Consider the following 19649-nt stretch of genomic DNA (forward strand, 5'->3'; position numbering starts at 1 on the left):
TTGAATGTGTATGGCTGCACTAGCTTTCCCCCAATGGGCGCTTGCTTTCCCTATATATTTTTTCTTGCATAGATGAGGAGCCAGGTGCTTTGGCAGAGCCTCTTTTTTGTGGGGGAGGGAGCCTGGAGAAATCCCTCTGCCGCTGAGGCCCAGGAATGGTGTGAAGGGAAAGGTCTTTGCCGGCACGCTCCTCACCATCCGGGGCCATGCCAGAGCCGCCGCGTGCCCCCGGGGCCGCCACGCTCACGGCCAGCTTCGTCCGCGCCGCGTCACGCCAAGGCCAGGGCGCACCAGGGATCCTGTCTCACGGATGCCGTGACTTCGGCCGTGGAGGTCAGGCTGACTCCCGTGTACAGCCCGTCCTGACCCGAATACTTGAGGTTGCTGCTTTCGGGACTGGTGCTCTCTGCCGGGCCGGACATCACTGAAGAGCTTGCCTGGAGAGGGGCAAAAAAGAAGAGATATTTAGCTCAATTTGCCAGCCTGGTCTAGCAATGGGGATAGCAGTGCCCGGAAAACACTGCTTAACTTTCTTAACGGGGTCCGAAAAGGAAAACCTGCAGAAAAATCTGGAAGTGAGAAATACCAGCAATAAGGGAGTTCACGGGCGTGCATCCCACTGCCCCCTAATGGACGTGACCCGGCGCTGGTGACACCGCCTCGAGATCGGGCTGGGTTGGGTGCCGCGAAAGCCCTGAGGAGGCCATCGCCTCGTGAAGCGCCAGGCACAGCCGCCTCAACGCTCCAAAAGAGCTTCCCCAAGCAGAGGAACCAATCTGGACCGAGAGTGTCCCCGTGCTTCATGCTGCTGCCTCCCCATGCAAGACACGGTCCTGGCAGGCGTGAAGGCGGCACTCGGAAATGCAGTCGCTCCATCTATTTTAATGGAAAGATGGAGAGTTGCGGAGACAAAGGCACAATCATTTTTTCCATGAGGCTGAGCAGATCCTCTAAAGAGGAAAAAAAAATTGCAGTGCCAGACAGGGAAGGGGGCAACATTTTCACCTGATAAAGGAAATGTTTAAGAGCTGACTTCATGCAAAATTAACTCTTGGATATGTCAGCTTTAAAACCTTAATTTACTTGTTAATAGATAGTCTTTGGACAAGATTCCTTTAAAAAAAAAAAAAAGACTATCCTTAAACCGTGACTGCAGAAGTTTCCTGCCTGCTGTTTAAGTGAAAAGTATACATATTTAATCATTTTACAAGAGTAGAGCTCTTGGGTCTCCTGGAGCCATGCCAAGTGAGCTGTTCTTACATAGGAAAATGAGGGTTTCGCTTATTCAAAGGCAATTCCAAGTAGTGCTGCTTTACAGAGTTCTTGTTGCCCTGTTTCACCTTTGGGAAATGGAGATGCTCATTGCCAGTGATCCTTTTTGCCTGAAATAAGCTGGAGTCCAGCATTGCCTTTATCTTTTTCTAAAATGTACATTCCCTCCTATTCTCGTACCTCATCAGGCACCAGGACCAAAAACACAGATATTGAAGAAGCAACGGCCTCCCCAAAAGGCAGACAAAGCTGCTGCGTTCCAGAGAAGGAGTTTTTATGTCTTCTCCCTCTTTTGGATACCAGACTATCACTCAGTAAGGAAAAATCTGTATCTCCTCATTTTCTGTTACTCTACCCAGAGCGTCCATTTCTTGCTAACCTTTGGATACATTGTTGGTCTTTGATCCATCTAGATTTTTTGAGAGGCTTTTTTATTTCTACTGCTTAAAATGGACTCCGACTAACACAAAAGATGTAACTTTTAACAGGCTGAGTCTCCCCCACAGTGGAAAAAGGGCCTACATTACAGCGGAGCAGTGTTTGCTCAACCCAAGTTAAAAATACAAGGAGCTGCTTTGAAAGGTTCCCGTTTGCCCATATTTGCCCCTTGCCGTTCCGGGAGGCAAATATCTTATCGCTCCCTGTTTTTTTTTTCCCGCCTTGGAAAATGTAATTCGCCCTTTTCCTGCGGCAGCCCTGCCAAGGTGGGGCGCAGCGACGGGCCGCGTCCACGGCGGGCTATCAGCCTCGCCTCCCACCGGCACCCCAGAAGGGAGGCCCGGAGGCGCATCCTGTTTGCAGCCTGCCGGCGCGCGGCCCGAGCCCGGCGCCACCGGGCAGGGCCTGGGCAGGACCGCCGGGCCTGGAAACCCCACCCCGGTAATGTCAGGACCACGCCAGCCAGCGCGGGCAGCTCCCTGCGTGAGGCACGGAAAGCAAACTCGCGCTGGAGCAAAGGCCACGGCTGAGTCAGTCACCTGCTCGCGCGCCTCTGTGGCGAGGGCTCCGGCTCGCAAAGGGGAAAAGACAGCAGGAGTTACGGCCATCGGGGAGGACATTTGTCAGCGGGCACAAAGCAAGCTGAGCAGGGCTCCTGAAGTCAGTGAGCTATTCTAATTCACAACAGCTGGCTCCACCAATAAAAAGGCAATGGATTTGTTTTTTATTGCCAAAATCTGATAATAAGATAGATAATTGACTGGACTTCGACTTCCTGAAGAGAAAGCGAATGAAGTCTTTTAGGAAGGACTTGTCCCCCTATAACAAATAAAGGAAGTTTGGGTTTATATCTGCCAAGATGGTTTAATGGTCCAACCTTCTCCCTATACAAACCAACAAGAGCAAGTCATGGAGCTCCCGGGGCTGTTTGGCTCAGAGGTGTCGTTTCTGCAGTGGACCTGCCCACCACACTTGCAGGGACATCTCAGCGGAAGCCATAAGAGGGATTTGGGCACATGCGTCCTACCTAATCCCAAAGTCAGCACCCCTGAACCGACACAGCACCCACTAGAGACTGCCAGGAGGTCAGAAACGGGCAGCGCAGCCTGTGCCAGGCAGTGCTGGGGGAAGAGCAACAGCATCTCTGGCTGAAAGACTCCCACTTCCTTCCACCCACTCCTTCCTCCGCCGTCCAACTGACACGGAGCCTGGCAAGAGGAGAGACACCAGCCCTCTGCCTCACCCCACGCCTTGGCAAGTGAGATGCAAAAGCTCCAGAAAAGAAGTTGTGCTAACAGTTGAAGGGGGTGGCTGAGAGGCTTGATATAGACCTTTGCTCTATCAGGTGGACCTTTGCTCCATCTGCTTTGAAGGTTCAAAATGCTCTATGAATTTTGGACATTACACTAGGTCTGTAGCAAGCTCTAAGTCTCAGCTGATAAGCTGCTCTCTCCCTTTTCTGTTTGCATAGGCTAGTTCTGCTACACCACTTAAATAGTAACTGTAGTCAGTTGAAACACACTTGCAAAAAAATGCTTTCACAAATAACACATTTTGGCAAACTTCAGTGAGGGCCTTAATTTTCCAGCCTCTGCCTCTCTTCGGTAACTGCTGTCCCCACTAAGAGCACTGTCTCCAAGTATCATCACTGCCATTTTTCTTAAGAACAATTCTCAATATTGCAAAACCAAAGCTTTTTTCCCTGATTTAGTGACCATCTCTCTACGTAAAGTTGTGATTTATCACTAGTCCAATTGATCCTTCTGTTTATCTAACAGATGTATAAGTTTACATATCTTCTAATCTCTCCTTTGTATTATAGCAACATAAATCTGTGGATAATACTTCATTAATTTCCTAAGGGAGGCAACTTCCAGCATGACTTGGGAAAGCTGATGACCCAGCCGCTGTCGAGGGCTGTGTGAGTAATTGACTTTATTGCTTTGGCAATAAAACAAAGCAAAACAAAATGTATGTGTCCATATGCATATATGTTTTGGGTGGAACCAAATGTACTCTTTTTCCTTATTTTTCCTTTTTGGAACAACAGAAAAAGTTTCTTTGTTCCGTCTGATACAAAATGTACTACTTACTTTTAGATTTATGTATAAAAAGCAAAGAAAATGAATAACTAAATTCATGAAACTGAAAGAGGAGAAAAACGCAACATCTTATTTTTTCCAAACTTTTAGACTAACAGGGAAAAGTTAGGAGGATTCATTCCCGTTCTCCGTCAGAGAGCGTTTTAAACTGGCATATCACATCTGCAGGCGTGATGCCTTGACTACCAGACTATTTGGTGTTTTAGGTTGCCATGTTCCTCATGCCTCCTGTTGATCTTATTCCACCTGGTTTAAATAAATATTTATTCATACCAGGACTGAGGCACCGTGTTCCCATTTTCCAGGTGAAAGTCCTAACAACTGCATCTGGGGAGTCTTTCTCACGGAAGCTGTGCCCCAACAACTACAAAATTTTTCTTTCCCAGCTGAAATCTTATCATCGGACAGTCTGAAGGACCCTTGGCCATTCAGCTTTGAGGATCCAGGCTTGTAGGAGACTTTTTTTTTTCATTTGAAGAGGTCAAGTGTATGAATTTATCCACACTCTGGAAGATACGCACTGAGGTTGGTTATCCTGCATCCTGCATGAACATCCTACCAATCCACTGCCTAAAAGGGAACAAATGGCCAACAATCCAACAATCTGATGAACCTAGTTCAGAAAAAAAAAAGGCACAGAGATTCACATATTCAGTGAATTCAGACCAGATTGTCAATAAGTTTAGGGGCAGATAGAACTATATTTTTTTTTCTCCCAGATCAACACCTGCCAAGGTCATTTCAGTCAGCTCTCCCACTTTACATACTATACTACTGAAGATCCAATCCTGAATCACTTCCAAAGGTAAATGTTCAAACAAAGTAAATACTAGTTTTACCCGGAAGGCAACTGTCCTAAGTTATTATAGGTTATGGTACTTCTGAGAAAGCTCTGAACAGGGAGCAATGGGTACAGTATAGTCTTCAGAAGGAAGAATTTCTCTGATGCTGTTATGCCCTTCCTGACATCAGCTCTGCTCATGGAGCATCCATGTCATGCCATAGCAAGCAGATTTTACATCAGTTTTCATACTGCCTTTTAGCCTAATAAGGGAATGAAGCACTTGTAGTAATCACAGCATTTGGAGCCCCTGCATGGAAATGCATGGGTGTGCACCAAAGACTGTGTCCATCGTTTAGCAAATTATTCTGGGTAGCTTTTCTTCTGTACATTTTCAGCAGCATCAAAGGCAGAGCAGGTATAGACACAAATGCAGACTGATCGAAACCGTCACATTTTCTTTTTATGGGGAAGTTAAGCAACTTCATATATCACAGAGCTGGACCTTTTCCATATAAGTAACATAGGACACCCAGTACTTAAACTGCACAGGGAAACAGAAATAGCCCAAATCCTGGATCCAGATGTGAATTTGGCAAATAGCCCCTTTACAATGGGACGAAATATCCCCGACCCAAACACTTCTACATTTTGAGATCTTTGAAATCAACTTTGCACCCATAGCAATTCATTAATCATACCTTTCAAATGTTTAAACTTCAGCTCAAACATAAAATCAACATTTAAGGTTCTTGCTAATTTGTCTCAAAATTGGCATCATACAAAATTCCCTTTATAAAATGGACAGCCTCAGAGACATTTCACTGAGTAATTGCTGCCCTTCTCTCTCTGCCCTCCCCTCTTTATTTTACTTTAAGAGAGATAAAAAAGGTAGGGCGAAAAGTGAGTATTACTGACACAAATGCACTCTGCTGAATTTCGTTTCCATTAGATTTCTACATAACTAAGGACTCTTTTGGCAGCCTCCCATAGAAGGCCTAATAAATTACTTTTGTACCAGCTCAGGAATTCATTTTCTCTGATTCATTTAGCAACAACATTGCTGCGAATTTCAGACAACAATTTCTAAAACGTCATCATATTTTTTCTGCCTAATGTCAACTTGGCATTTTTTCCCCATCCTTGCAGAACCAGGACAGGAGAAAGAAGAACCAAACCCAACAAAAACATGCTGCCCAGCCAGCTGTGCAACGCGCAGGGAGAGCCAGGGATGCACTCGGAGCAGGTGCCCACATTTTGGGAATGTCCCCGGTGCCCTCCCTGCTAGAGCCACCAGAGACGGGAGAGCAGAAACTCGCCCAGCCCCTCGATACGGTCTGGAGAAGCGTCTTCCCGCTGCGCAGAGCCATCGCCTGTTCTAAGAATAGATACAGACCTTGGGGCTATCGATGCGTCACCTCGGAAATCAAGGCACATAGAAGTCTAGTGTAGTGTCTGGGTTTCAGCATGTGACCGGATTAAAGGCTCCGTCGCTCTGAAACACTGGAATCCCTTTTGGGGGAAGTCAGCGCTCCCGGCCACTTCAATGGGCCTCACGAGCGCTCCGCTCCCCCCCAGCACCGGTGCCCAGAGCGATGATTTCACTTCCTTTGCAGCCAGCGACCGTCTTCCCGAAGGACATTAGCGGCGACGGCATCATATCTCCGCGGCCCCACCGCTTCCCGCTTGCAGCCCCTGTCTGCCCCGTCCCCGCGCCTCAGGCCTTCACTGAGTTGCCCCTAATTGCTATGTCGTGCTTCGTGGCAATCATCTACATCATATTAGAAACTGCATTACGACAAATTAAAGCTTATTAATTACAGTTCCGATATGTTTCCCTACGGAAAAGGGGGACAGCAAGGGAGGTAGAAGCAGTCAGGAAAGCAGTGGGAATGTCAGGAAAACGCCGTCTCCTCCACACGGCCTCTCCTTCCTTGAGAACACCTCACCGTGCCACCGACAGCCTTGCTGCAGGACGTAGTTCCGATTTTGCTCATAATTCTGCACCTTGTATAAATCTCACTACACTCCCCAGATCAGTTTAAGACAATCAAAAGCAAATTTAAGGTGTATCTGGATGCATTTTTACCCTTTGCAAATACCACTAAACAGGAGGCTAAAAGAGTGAACCGTTGTTCCCTGGGGGGAGCCTGCAACCCAGGAATAGTTCACTTTTTGGTTAATGTTTCTCTCTTTTTTTGATGTGATCTGTTTATTTTATTCACGTCAAAGACGAGCCTTGTTAATAATATCCTTGTCTGGCAACATCAGAACCAAAAACCCAGTACGGCCGAAAGTGGGTGGCCCTGTCTGTCCACCAGCAGTCACATTTGCTAAAAATGTTTTTTCTCCCCTTGTACAATCAAACTCCCTAGGTCAGGAATTAAACCAATGAAAGGACTTTGGATGTAGGAATGCTGAGACATATTGAAAAATAGTTATTATAAACAATGTCTTCTTTTTATTAATAAAGGAGTAAAGAAAGCTACATTAGGAAACCTTTTCAAAGAAATTATGTGGCAGATTAAAGGATACAGAAGGCCAAAGGAGTGAGTGTGGATATGGATATGTATAGTCAAGAGGTTAGAAATCAATCTATATTAAGTTCACAAACCTTAACAGTAGTATTTGTTATCACAAACACTAACTGAGTGAAGAAAGGAAGTTTGCAACGACTTGAGTACGTGGTATAAAGTCAAGCAGGAGGTGCCCGGTGCTGCTGTGGAGCTCGATCTGGCCAGATCCTGAGCATCTGCAATCAACGGGCTGCCCTCACTTAGTTTACCCTGGGTCTGGATCAGAGCTAAAGTGTAAAACAAAATGCACTTTGCTTCCCTTGAGTCAGCAGGATAAAGTTTTCCTGCTTTTCACTAGTCACTTACGATGATGCATGCAAACGCATAATGCATACTCTCACCTTTTCCAAAAATTGTTTATATACATACATATATATACACGCACATATTATGTATCACTCACTTTTTGTTCTACATTAATATATAAACTATTTTTGGAAAATGTAAGAGTAGCTGAGCATTGAATTACAAATTCCCATCAGAGCATATTTGAAAAAGCAGAGTACGTGCACCATTGCTCCTTTAAATGATCACTTTGGTATGATGTATTGTCTTTGCCCTCGAAAGAAAACTTTTGAAAGAGAAGAATCTAAGCTTTTCCAAACAAAATGTCTTGGGTTAAGCCACGGTTAACTTAATCATAAAAATTATATAGATCTTAATTAAGGGGTTTGTAAAGTACTTCAGCTTGTCGTTCTGTTTACAATTATATGTAATATCCTCCGAAAATCTTGTTCCAGTATCAGCTAACAAAACTGAAGTTTGTTTAGATTATTGTTCTGCTAGATAAGATAAAAGCCGTGATAACACTGCACAGTGATCAGCTTGCTTACAAATACAGATACCGGGTTACTACTTACCCCTGAGGCTGCAGTCTGTGTGCTTGGGAAGCGTTTTTGCTACAGTCGTCTGAGTTAGTAGAAGATGTGGATGTTGGAGTCATAGGAACTGCAGTAGTACTGTTACCTGAAAGATCGGGAACTCGCATTAAAAACAAAGATTTTCCAGTCAAGAAAAAAAAAAATAATAATTGCAGCTCAACTGCCTTATCTTCTTATATTTACCAGAGCATGCCTTTGACTTATTTATGTTCTTAGGTTTTCGCTTCCTGGTCTGAATTCCTTCTTTTTTCATAGCAAGGGGTCGAGGGACCTGAAAAAATAAATTTCCACAGCAATCATAAGGTTACATATCTACTCTGATCAGCAGAAAACAAAACTATACTCAAAGGTCAAATGGAGATGTTGAAAATGTCCTTAAGTCATGTAGAGCAAGTAATTTTTCCTTCATCGTGGCAGCGAATCCAAAAAACCTTCAGATTTTATTTGGGCAAAGCAATGAGTTGCTTCAAGGGATTTTTAATCTGAATAAAGAAAGCAGGAAAGTTTTTTGTTGTTGTTGTTTTTTTTTTTTCCTGATGCAGGCTAAATAGATTTTCAAGTACCTCTGTCAGACCATGCATTAACAATGCTTTTATGGGAGAAAAAAAAAGCATCGTTCAGCACAGGTTATATGAAATTAAGTTGATCGTACATATCTGGTGCCTGATTTCTGCCTCTGGTAAGTTAGGAATTATATTCAGTGGCTGTTTCTGGAAAGCACCAATGCATATAAGAAAAGAAAAAGGAAGCCCTACTCCTCTTTGTGTGGACCAGCTATGCAAACCAGATCATATCCATAAGCGCTTTACGACAGAAGCTCTAGGGCATGATCAGCTTAGTATTTGTTTGTATAACTAATTCTGCCTATGATACAGATTTATGGTGTATATTTATATTCACAGAGAAAACTGCTCAAAAATCTGCTTTTTGTTCTCCCTCATTACAACTATAACCATTGTACATCAAACATTGCTTTAAAATATATTTTAACTCTATGATAGAGTGAGAATGCAAGCCAGGTATATGCTCACTATGGATATAGTGTTTAAACTGGTGATATAATTTACTTTTTCATCAAGGACTAGACCCAAGTACCGATCACTTCTAATGCCTTGGCTCTTCAAACACTTGTGCTAGAATGTAACTCAATCCACAGGGGCATAAGAAGTCCCCAGTCTCACCCAAAGCGTATTCCATCATATTTAGGAGAGAGTTGTTTTCTTCCTATATTATTACCTGCCAAAGGCTGGAATTACCTTTAATGTTTTGTTGGCATAGCTACATCTGCCCGGACTATGAAAAACTGTCCTGTTAGAGGTCTAGGGTTTTCTGGTCTTTTTTTCCTTTCTCTGTTAAATAGCCTGTCTAAATCACAGCGGCACAGATTGCTCTACCACATTTTCCAGACCGATCGGCACAGCTGCAACCGTAGAAGCTGCAACGCGCTAAAAAGCTCTAACCCTTTCCAAGCAAGGGGGGCATTTCCAGGCACTTTTATCGAAATATATATGTATATATTTTTTCTGACCTCTTTCTCATTTCCTAGAACCTCGTTTCCCCCCGCACCGTGAGGCGGCAGCACCGCGGAGGCCGCAGACGCATCGTCCCCGGGCACCGTGGGCTCCCGCCGGACTCGCGCCGCAGCCGCTTACCCCGTGCAGCTTCATGTAGAGGCCGCAGGCGTTGCAGACGGGCTCGCCCTCGGCGTTCCTGCGCCACAGCGTCGTGGTGGTCGTGTGGCAGTTGGCACAGGACAAGCCGAGCCGCCGCGACGAGGGCTAGGGGCAAGCAGAGGGACACGGCGTCAGCGGGCGCGTGGTGCCCGGCCCACCGCCTCCCTACCACATCCAAGAGTGAGGCGGGAGGACAAGGACTTCCCAGCCGCATGGTGGAGGGCCTGGAGGGTTTTTTATGTATATAGCATTTCTTGGAGACATCCCCAAAATGCAGACTTATTGCGTTCCTTCCCAAAATGGGAGAACTCGTGTTAGAAGGCTGCATGAGTGTGAGGAGGTTGCATGAGTGTGAGGAGGTTGCATGCATCTGCAACACTGACTGTCTGCTGAGAGCAGCAGGTATTAGCTCCTTCCCTGATATGAAATGGCCTCGCTGCACTTGGGTCATGCCGGGGAAAAAAGGCAGATTATTTCCACGCTTGTTCTGCAGACTTTTTAAATCCCTCTCCCCTTTACATGACACAGCTCTGAGGTGATACCAATGCTCCTGGCTCATCTGAAAGCCCAACTGCTTTGATTCGCATCCCCTCTCTGTTGGAAAAATAGGAGCATAGCAGGGCATTGGTTCTGGGTGCCGTGCCGAGCCACAGCAATCGCTTTGTAAAACAATTTTTTTCCTTTTCTTTTTTTCCTTTTTTAATCGCGTTGCATTTTTATCATCACGTGAAAACCAACACGCCCCAGGAATGCGTTTTACAGAGCAGAGTTTTTTCCTGGCCATCGGGAAAGCCGGGGTGCGACAGCAGGGGCCATGTCGCAAACAAGCCGTTTATGGCGCTCTCCGTGGAGTTTGGAGCCAAGGTGAAGCAACCTTGCATCAGAAATAACCATATAACCCCGGGCTTTATGGCTGAGAGCTGTATATCATAAGTGAAGGCAGTCCTCATAAACACGTGAAATGAAGGTGAATGGGTTATAAAAGTTCCTGTAACGAGTGATCTCTTTTACATCCATCTCCAGCAAAGAATTCCAGCGACACCATAAATCTATTATTTTTCAAAGTATCGCATTGTCAGAAAAACATAAAAAAAAAAAAAAAAGGATCGGTCGCTTGCTGGGTGCCTGGCAGCTGGACAAGTTTACACGGAGAAGTCAGTTGTGGAGAATTGCATTAAGCTTAACGCGGGCTATAAAGCGCCTATAACTGAAGTTACTGACTTAGGGGTACTGTGTCCTTCCTCTTGAATCATTTACTGCTGGGCTGTTAGATGCACTTGGTCACCTTTGATACCACAGCACCGGCTGCCACTTGGGAAACTAATAAAAAGGTTTTAAGAATGAAGAATATTCCAGCATAATAACCACATTTCTTGAAGCTTATCTGTTCTAGCTGCTTTAGCAGCAAACTAGTATATCACACTGCAGCTCAAATGAATGCTAGACAAATATATATAAAAATTTTAATTTTGGATTAGTAAGTTGTTATTGGGTGTACAGAGATAAGAATGGCCAAATGTAATACAGGCTGAAGTGTATGGATATATTTTTTAACCTTAAAAGTCCAACTCACATTAGCAGAGAATGTTTGGTCTTATTAATAAATGTTAGTGCACGTGGTGTCAAAGCCCTGCTTCTCCAATCAATACAGGTTGCATGCGGATCAGGTTAAAAAAGATGGTCCTAACACATGCTTCATTTTCTTTCTTTACAACTACAATGTTGCCAGACAATTCATTTTGTTCATTTTGTTAAAACCTTTAAAAAAAAAAGAGAAATCTGGTATAAATATTGATATATTTTATTTCTATAGTATTTGTCCATTCCTGGATCTAAACGAACCTTTTTTTTTTGGGGGGGGGGGGGGAGTTGCAAAGCTAGAATGACTTTCCTGCTGCAGGAATTTTATCAGGAACTTAAGGGAAATCCAAACATGTTTAGCATTTCCAAAACATTTTCCCTTCTCACCTACACATTTCCAAATGTATGAACACTCAGGCACACTTGATTTATAGTTATGGCCAGTAGACTCGGTATGCGTTGTTGCCCAGAACTATTTCAGGTGTATTTAGCTGAGGTGTCAGCCTGAAACCAGGTTGTTGTTGGACTGCATTTTAGCCTCTTTATTCCCATTTTAAAAAGAGGTGGGAGAGGGAAAGAAAAAATAGAAAAGAAAAAAGAAAGAGAAGAAGCGCGTTGCCGCCAGAGCCGGGTATCAGCTAGTTTAAGTCTGCGGTGCCACAAGCAGCCGAGCACCGACACTTCCCGCGAGCGGCAGACCTGGCCGTACCGCGGCGTTTGTGCTGCGAATTAGATAACGTCCAGTGTAATGAAAAATCAGCTGGACGGCCAGCTGCAAAATAAATAAATTAATTTTTTATAGAAGTATTAATAGGCACCAGCAAGTAATTAACTTCTAATGTTCAATTAGCTTCTAATGTTCAATCAGCTGCCCAGCTCTCAGGCACGGCTTTGCACGGACACAGGGCTGCTCTGCGGATGCTTGCTGCTGGCTCCAAGAATTTGGCTTTTTTTGCTTTCCGTGCACCCCCGGAACAGGGCTAAACTCAAAGCGCTGCGAAATGAAGGACGGGACGTGTTTTAGCGCTACGAAAACGGGGCTGGAGCGAGGCAGACGGCATGATTGAAAGGGTCTTGAAAGGCTGATCGGTTTGATACTCAGTCTCCGTACACAGGGGTCCAAACATCAGCTCAGATTATAGCGACGTGATTTATTGCAACTAGCTCGGTAACAGCCATTGCTGAGGAGCATTTTCTTTTTCTCTCTGCTGACCTCCTCCAGATTTGCTAAACATAATGTGCAGTTCCCGCTTGTTAAATTTTCTCCTTGCCTATTCAGTGCCAGCGCGAATTATAAACAGGGGTTCTGCTTTGTGCTATTTATTTCCCCCCACCCCTCATTTTAGGCGTATATTTTTAGACAAATTGCCTCTCATTTCTTCGGGGTAAAGGAAAACAAAGGCTATTATCATTGTTTAAACAATTGGTTTTCTTTGAATTATATACAAAACTTGCTTACATTCCCAAGGATCGAGCTCTCGGCAAACAAAGCAGGTCTGGAGAAATTCCTGGTGCTCTGAACAAACAATATCCAACCTTGGATTTTTTTTGTGGGGGGGGGAGAAGGGTGGTGGGGATGTGCAGGGAAACTTCCAATGTTTGCAGCACAAATCCCTCCAAAAGCAGTGCAGGGGCCCGGCAGCTCCACTAACCCGCGAGGCAGAGCCCGACGGCCTAGACGCAGACCCAGGCACAAGGGCAGACCTTTCATTTTGCATCCAGGGATGGGGGGGATCACCGGGATGCTGCAGTACCAGCGCTCCCGCTGCATCCCAACACATGGCCCTGGCCGGGGGGCTGCCTGCCCCTGTTCGCACACTCACCACTCTCTTCTGGGGCTTGATGAGGGGCCGGCTGAGGCCGTTCATTTTGGTGTAGAGCCCGCACGCGTTGCACAGGTAGTTGCCGGTGCCGTCCCTCCTCCACAACGGGGTCTGGATGGAGCCGCAGTTCACACACTCCCGGCTCTCTGACAGGTCCTCCAGCAGCTCTGTGCGGGCAGGGAGCAGAGGGGACACGGTTGGGAATGGCCCACACCACTGCACCCCATGCAGCCCCATGCAACCGCCACTCAACCCCATGAAAGCCCCGCGCAGCCCCAGCAGCACGGGACACGGGCAAGCACCAGGAAAACGGCATCAGCTCAAGCAACAAGCACCGGCAATCCTGGGGAATGTCATCCCCCAATGCTGTTTGCAGCACAATTATCATTACTAAAAACTCAAAATTCGCCCCTATATATATATATTTTTTTTTATCACACCCGGCTTGGTCCCATTGAAAACAGGAGTAGCACCGGTGCTCTGCCAGCTCTGGAGGGGCTCAGGGAAAAGACCCCAGTCTGTGTCTCCCTCGGGTGTCCCCCTCATTCCCCAGCACAGGAATTTGCTCATCCAAAATCTGGCCAAAGTTGCACAGGGGCAGATCTGTGGGTTCTCTTCTGAGCAGAGCCAGTGGCAACGGCCAGTCCCAGAAAGGGGCAACAAAGAGGAGCGAGGAGCAAAACAGCTGAAGCAGTGCCCCCCAGGCGGGGAGAGGGGGAGATTTGTACCCTAATATTTTGGGGAAGCAGAGGGTGTTACTCGAAATCCTCAGTTTTCCTGCCAACATGCCCAGCTTTCAAAGCCCACCTGAACTGCAGCACTGCCAAAAGTGGTGGTTTAGTTTTTTTTCCCTCTAAATATTTCTCCGGGTCAGGGCTGGGCAAAGGGTTTTGTTTTATGAGATTCTTATTTTAAATGCTTCGCCACAAGTCAAGCTGCAATTCAAGGAGCGTGTTTTGCGAATGTGCCTTTGCTAAGTCAGCAATGGGAACGACCACTTCAGTTCGTTTATTTGTTCAATTCCAACCTCGTTGTTAGGAAGCGGAGGAAATGGAAAAATATGTAGTATTCTACCACCCTGCTTTGATAGCTCCTGAGCATGAGGAAAAAAAGAAAAAAGAAAAAAAAGGGTCTGCATGTAAAGCAGAGAATAAAGAGAACCCACCTATAAAAGCAAACACCTTCACCCCTGCAAATCTTTATATTCGCGTTCTGACTCACCTCTCCATATTTTGGAGGAAAAGAATAAATGAATATTTTACATTATACCATTCTAGGCTGCATGGCAATAATTTAAAGGTTTTTTTTTTTTTAATTTCCCCAGCAGCTCAGGAGGAGAAATCCTGCCACAGAATCCCAACTTAGGAATGGCTCTCTGCTCCCTTCATCCCTCTCCGCTACCTAACTTAATTGCTCACAAGGTTATGCTTTTACATTTCACTTATTAGCTTTGTGCTCTGCAAAGTGAAAGAGATCTTGTAAATGTCAAGCAGCTTTCGATGCAGCAATTTGATGGCACTGCCCATATAGAACTTAGAAAAAAAGCCCGTTTTTTGCCGTTGTCCACCAGTGTGCGTGGCTCTTGCACTTTCGTTTGCAAAAATATTACACGCAAAACAGGAATCGGAGCACGGCAGGGTCCAGAGAGCACAGTTCAAATGACGTTGTCAGCTTGTAACTCTTAACACATCACTAAGATTTATTAATCTTTGCACTAAAAGCGCCATGAAATATTGTAATCAGTGAAATGCTTAGGGCTTCAAGGACGCGGGAACCCAAGCAGTTTTTTGTCTCAACCACTCGCTTAAAAGCATTACCTTCGAACTCGCAGAAAGAAATTCTGCCACGATAACATTTCTCGGGCCTTTTATATATATATTTCCCGCGGCGGCGAGAAATATAATTAACTCAATGGAAAGCAAAACGTAGCGTTAATTTTCGATAAATATATTCAGCGCTTCCACGAGTTAGGAAAGCTGATCAAACTGCCCAATATCTTGCCTTAAAAACCACTGCGGGTGACGGCAGCAGCCCGCACCGCTCCCGACGGCCGCGTTCGTGCGGCGGCGGCGTCGGAGTCGCGAAAACTCCCGTGAGTTACGAGCTCGCAACGCACCGTTCGTGCCGCCGGCCTGAAGCCCAGCTCTCTCCGCACCCGGCTCCGGGGAAATGCGAAGGAAGAGCTGCCCAAACGCGCCGAGGAGGTCACGTAGGGCGATTAGCGACATCCGCGTACACGGGGCTTATTATTGGAAACACCCGGCACAATAAATGTCATTATTATTCTTGCGGCGCGTTACGAGCGCGCGTCCAGGGGCAGCCCCCGCCGGGAAGCCCGCAATAAAAGGGCACTTGTCTCCAAGGGAAAGCGCTCGGGAGAAGCCCCGCGGCCAGGCGGGCCCCTCTCGCACCGGCGCTTCGCCTCTGTGAGGCGAGACGGACCGTGACAGCGGCCCCGATGCCGCCTCGATGGGCGCGAAGCCGCGACTGGAAACGGCGCCGCGGGGACCCCCGTCCCCGGCTCATCCCAGGCTCCTTCCCCGGCCGCCTGCGCCTCTCCCGCCGCCAGCTTCGCTCCCACCTCCAAGCCCGAGTCGCCTTCGCTTGCCCGACGCGTGAGCCCCGGTGCCCGCAGCGGCCTCCGCAGCAGCGGAGGTCCGATCGCATAAGAAGGTGGGAAGAGGTCAGGCAATTTTTCCACAGCGCTTTAGTGAAGGGGGAAATTGCGCTGTGTATAGAATACACCTTCCCGGTGGGCAGCAGATGATTAAAGCAAATGTTGATTAAATATAGATATGCGTGTTCGCTTGCGCGCGTGTGTGTGTATATATATATATATATATATATATACATATATATATACACACACACAAACACATCTATATGCATGTGCCTAAATATGCGCATACCCCCCACACATCTATTTCTACATATATACACAAGTATTTCTATTTACACATATTTTCTGAAGCAGAGGAGGCTGCGCTAATCGCTAACCTTCTTGCGTTTTGTTAACTCGCTGTAGTGCAGCCTCTACTCTGCGCGCAGTACAACCACATGGAGAGTTTTCTTAACTAAAAGGTAAAAAAAGGACTGTGACAACTATAAAGTGAAAGTAAAAATCCATTAGTAGGTGCCCTATTTTAGCAGCAGCTTTTGAGCGAGATTTCTCATTCATTTGAGAAGGAACGGGGTGGTTTTGCTTTGCTAGGCTTCTTTTCTATTTTTCCTTAAACGAAGGGATGAACGGCTTTGCACGCAAAATATCCAAAACCGGGGAAGGGGCTGCCTGCGCCTTCCCTGAGCACAGAGGAAGGGGTTACACCGCAGACAACTTCTTGCCATTTCCTCACCAGCGGGTCTGGTTTGGAGAAAGCCGAAATGCTCGTCCGAGGAGAAGAAGTGGGGAGCGTTTTAAAGCGGGCCGATTAGTTTAGGAAATGCCAGCTCCCTAACACGGATCACAAAGCTGATTACGACGCCGCCTTTTCTCTCTCTTTTTATTCTTTCCTTTCTTTTTTTAATCTTTTTTTTTGTTTGTTTGCTTTGTGTTTTTTTTTCTCCCCGTTTTTCTGTTCTTTTTTTTTTCTCTTTGCCTTTTTTTTTTTTTTTTTGAGGGTGGATATTGTATTACCCGTGCCCCCCCAAGCCAGCGCAAACGCAGAGCGCCCCTCCCCGCCCGGGCCAGACCGGGCCGGGCCACCTCCGCGAACGGCAGCCCCGGCGGCCGCGCCGCGAGCACCCGAGCCGCGAGGCGCCGGTGGCGCCGGGGCCGCGCGCGGCTCCTACCTGCGCCGGGCGCGCGCACGGGGATGGGCGCCGCGCGGCCCTGCAGGCAGTGCAGCATGGAGTTCTCGAAGGGCGCCGTGGGCCAGGCCGGCGCCAGCTGCGGCCCCACGTAGGACGGGTAGTGGCCCGCGTAGGATCCGTTGAGCGGGCGGGCGAGCGGGCTGTACTGGTCGCGGGCGGCCAGGCCGTTGCTGTAGGCGCCGGGCTCCCGCGAGGCGCCGTTGGCCACGGGCGGGCTGGCGGAGTAGGGGAAGCGGCCCGAGGGGTGGGAGCCGCCCGCGGCGCCGTACGAGGGGCTCTCGGCCGCCGGCTGCGACCACACGGCGTGGCCGCCGCCCGCGTGGCCGGGCTGCGCCGCGCTGCCGCCCTGCAGGTAGGGCAGCGTGGGCAGCATGGAGCCCACGCGCGTCGTGGGCACGTACACGGGCGAGCTGGGCGCCGAGTGCATGAAGCCGCCCGCGGATCCGTCGTAGGGCGCGGGGCCCTGCGCGGCCGAGATGGCCAAGGTCTGGTACATGTCCTCGGGCTGCTCGGCGCCCGCCTTGGCGCCGCGGCCGGACCAGATGAGCTTGTTGGCTTGGTCTAAATCCGCCAAGAGCACGATGTCCTCCCAGCCGGGCGCGCCGGGGCCGTGGGGGGCTCCCAAGTGCACGTAGGGGCCGAGCAGCGAGCGGCCCTCGGCGCCGGGTGAGGGGCGGCGGCAGCCGTCGGGCTCCGGTGCGGGGGTCCTGGAGGGGCCGCGCTCGCCCTGCGACGACGAAGAGGCCGGCGACGAAGGAGACGGGCCCGAAGCCCCGGTCGAGAAGGGGCAGGAGGAGCCGCCGGCGTCCGCACCGCAGCGCTTCACAACGCACCAGCCGCCTTCAGCCACGGCCATCCAGGTGCCCTTCTAGCCGCTGGCGAGGAGGAGGAGGAGGAGGAGGAGGAGTGGAAGAGGGATCCGCAGGGCAGGGCGGGGAGGGAGGGCACAAAAGAGCAGGGCCGAGAAGGGAGGGAGGGGTTGAGAGGGGGGGTGGGGGGGAATAATAATAACAAAGTTAGCAAACAGGACAGCGAGTCTCCCTGCTTTAATGAGATTCATCAGGGCTTATCTGGCCCCTCCGAGCGCCTAATCAGTCATGTCGCCTGGGCGCTGTTGTCCCTCGCCCCGGCGGGATGGGATCGGGCAGCGCAGGTCAACACGGCCGGGACCCCCCGTGCCTCCCCGTCCCGCGGGGCCTCCGCATCCCCTCAGCCCCCCACCCCCGCCGCCGCCCGCACTTTCCCCTTCCTTCTTCAGGGAAACCGCGGGGTCCAAAATGCCCCACGAGGGGCAGAGGGAGAGAGGGGGTGAGCGCAGAGAGGGGTTTTTCAGTAATAGTATCCTTAGTTATTGCTATCGCTTTTCCTGCTGCTATTATTATTACTATTATTAGCATTATTATTTTCTTCGTCAATGAACGAGCCTTTCCACTCTATTCCACGGGAAAACAATTAGTAAGGCGATCTCTTTAAGGTTGCTCAAAGCGAAGGGAGATGTTGCCTTTTGCGCGCATCGCCTCGCTTGTTTGCTCGTTTCCAGCCCAAGGTCACGGAAAGGAGGAGGAGGAGGAGGGAAAGGCGCTCGCCAGCCTGGAAGATGCGCCCGGGCCAGGCCCCGACGTGAGCGCGACGGGACCGGGGCCGAGAGGGGCTGGGGGAGGCGGCGGGGGTGGCTGTGCCGGCCGCCAGGGTCGGGGACTGCCCCAAGCCTCGAGTGGGAGAAGCGGCCGCATCCCGGGGCCGCCAGCGGGAGAGGGGCCCGGAGCGCACAAACTCAACGCAGAAACACAGTCAGAAACAGACTCACACTCACACACATCCACACACAGAGCCCCGGGGCCAGTGCGCGGGGAGAGGCGCCTGAAAGCGAAAGGGGACGCGGAGAAATGACAGCGGCGGGAACCGCGATCGCCTCGGCCCCTCCGCGCCCACGTCGGGGCTCCCGGGAGATCCGCGCGCGCGCTGAGCGCCGCACACGCCGCCAGCCCCCGCGGAGAGGCTCCAGAGCCGCCTCTGCCGCCGCCAGATAAGCGGCAGATAAGGCGGCGGCAGATAAGGCTGCAGCCCTACGGGCAGCGCGCGTTTGGCCCGGGGGCTGCACGGGCTCCTTTCCTCCCTCAGCAGCAACGCGAGCAGAAAGACAGGAGCAGAAGAGCGAGGGTAAAAAGAAGGGGGGCAAAAAGAGAGAGGGGGAGATGGCTGGGAAAAAATAAGAATCGGCGGCCAAACCTCCTGCCAGTTGCCCGCATGGGGCCGGTCGCGCTGGGTCGCCGCGGGCTTTAATCCAGAGGCGAGGGCAGCGCGGCGGAGGCGAGTCCGGCGGCTGCCGCGCCGCGGCCCGTGTATAAAAAGGAGAGAGGAGGAGGCGCCTCTCGCCGCCGCGCCGGAAAAGTGCAGCGGGCCGCCCTGATTGGGCTCAGCGAGCGCTGAGCAAACACGGGCCGCCGCGGGGGTGCCCGGCCCGGCGGCGAGCGGGCTGCGCGCCGGCCCCCGGCGGACACAGAGCGCGGGGCTCCGGACCGCGGGGGACACGGGGCGCGGAGCCTCAGGGGCCACGCGGGGGCAGGGAGGCACAGTGAGCCGCAGAGGGGCAGCTGCCCTCGCTTGTTTTATTCCCTCTTCTCCAGGGAAAAAATGCCCCCACCCCCCCACCATCACCCCCGAGCTCGCAGGAGGGTATTTGCTTCGCGGGCAATATTCCTTTACGGGGAG

At 49.5% G+C, this 19649-nt stretch overlaps 1 protein-coding gene across 1 annotated transcript; it reads right to left on the reverse strand.

Annotated features, from left to right (window-relative positions):
* Positions 1-227: 227 nt before the first annotated feature.
* On the reverse strand, positions 228-19334 carry GATA6 (GATA binding protein 6). The gene is given in 8 exon segments (XM_088521398.1): positions 228-437; positions 8030-8058; positions 8061-8135; positions 8234-8321; positions 9703-9828; positions 13128-13294; positions 16917-17812; positions 19167-19334. Coding segments are annotated over 7 exon segments (1530 nt in total). The 5' UTR covers positions 17794-17812; positions 19167-19334; the 3' UTR covers positions 228-269.
* Positions 19335-19649: the final 315 nt, after the last annotated feature.

The sequence above is a fragment of the Tinamus guttatus genome, unplaced genomic scaffold (assembly GCF_059628265.1).
Source record: "Tinamus guttatus ecotype Peru unplaced genomic scaffold, ASM5962826v1 Tinamus_guttatus_pri_ptg000122l, whole genome shotgun sequence".
NCBI classification, from domain to species: domain Eukaryota; kingdom Metazoa; phylum Chordata; class Aves; order Tinamiformes; family Tinamidae; genus Tinamus; species Tinamus guttatus.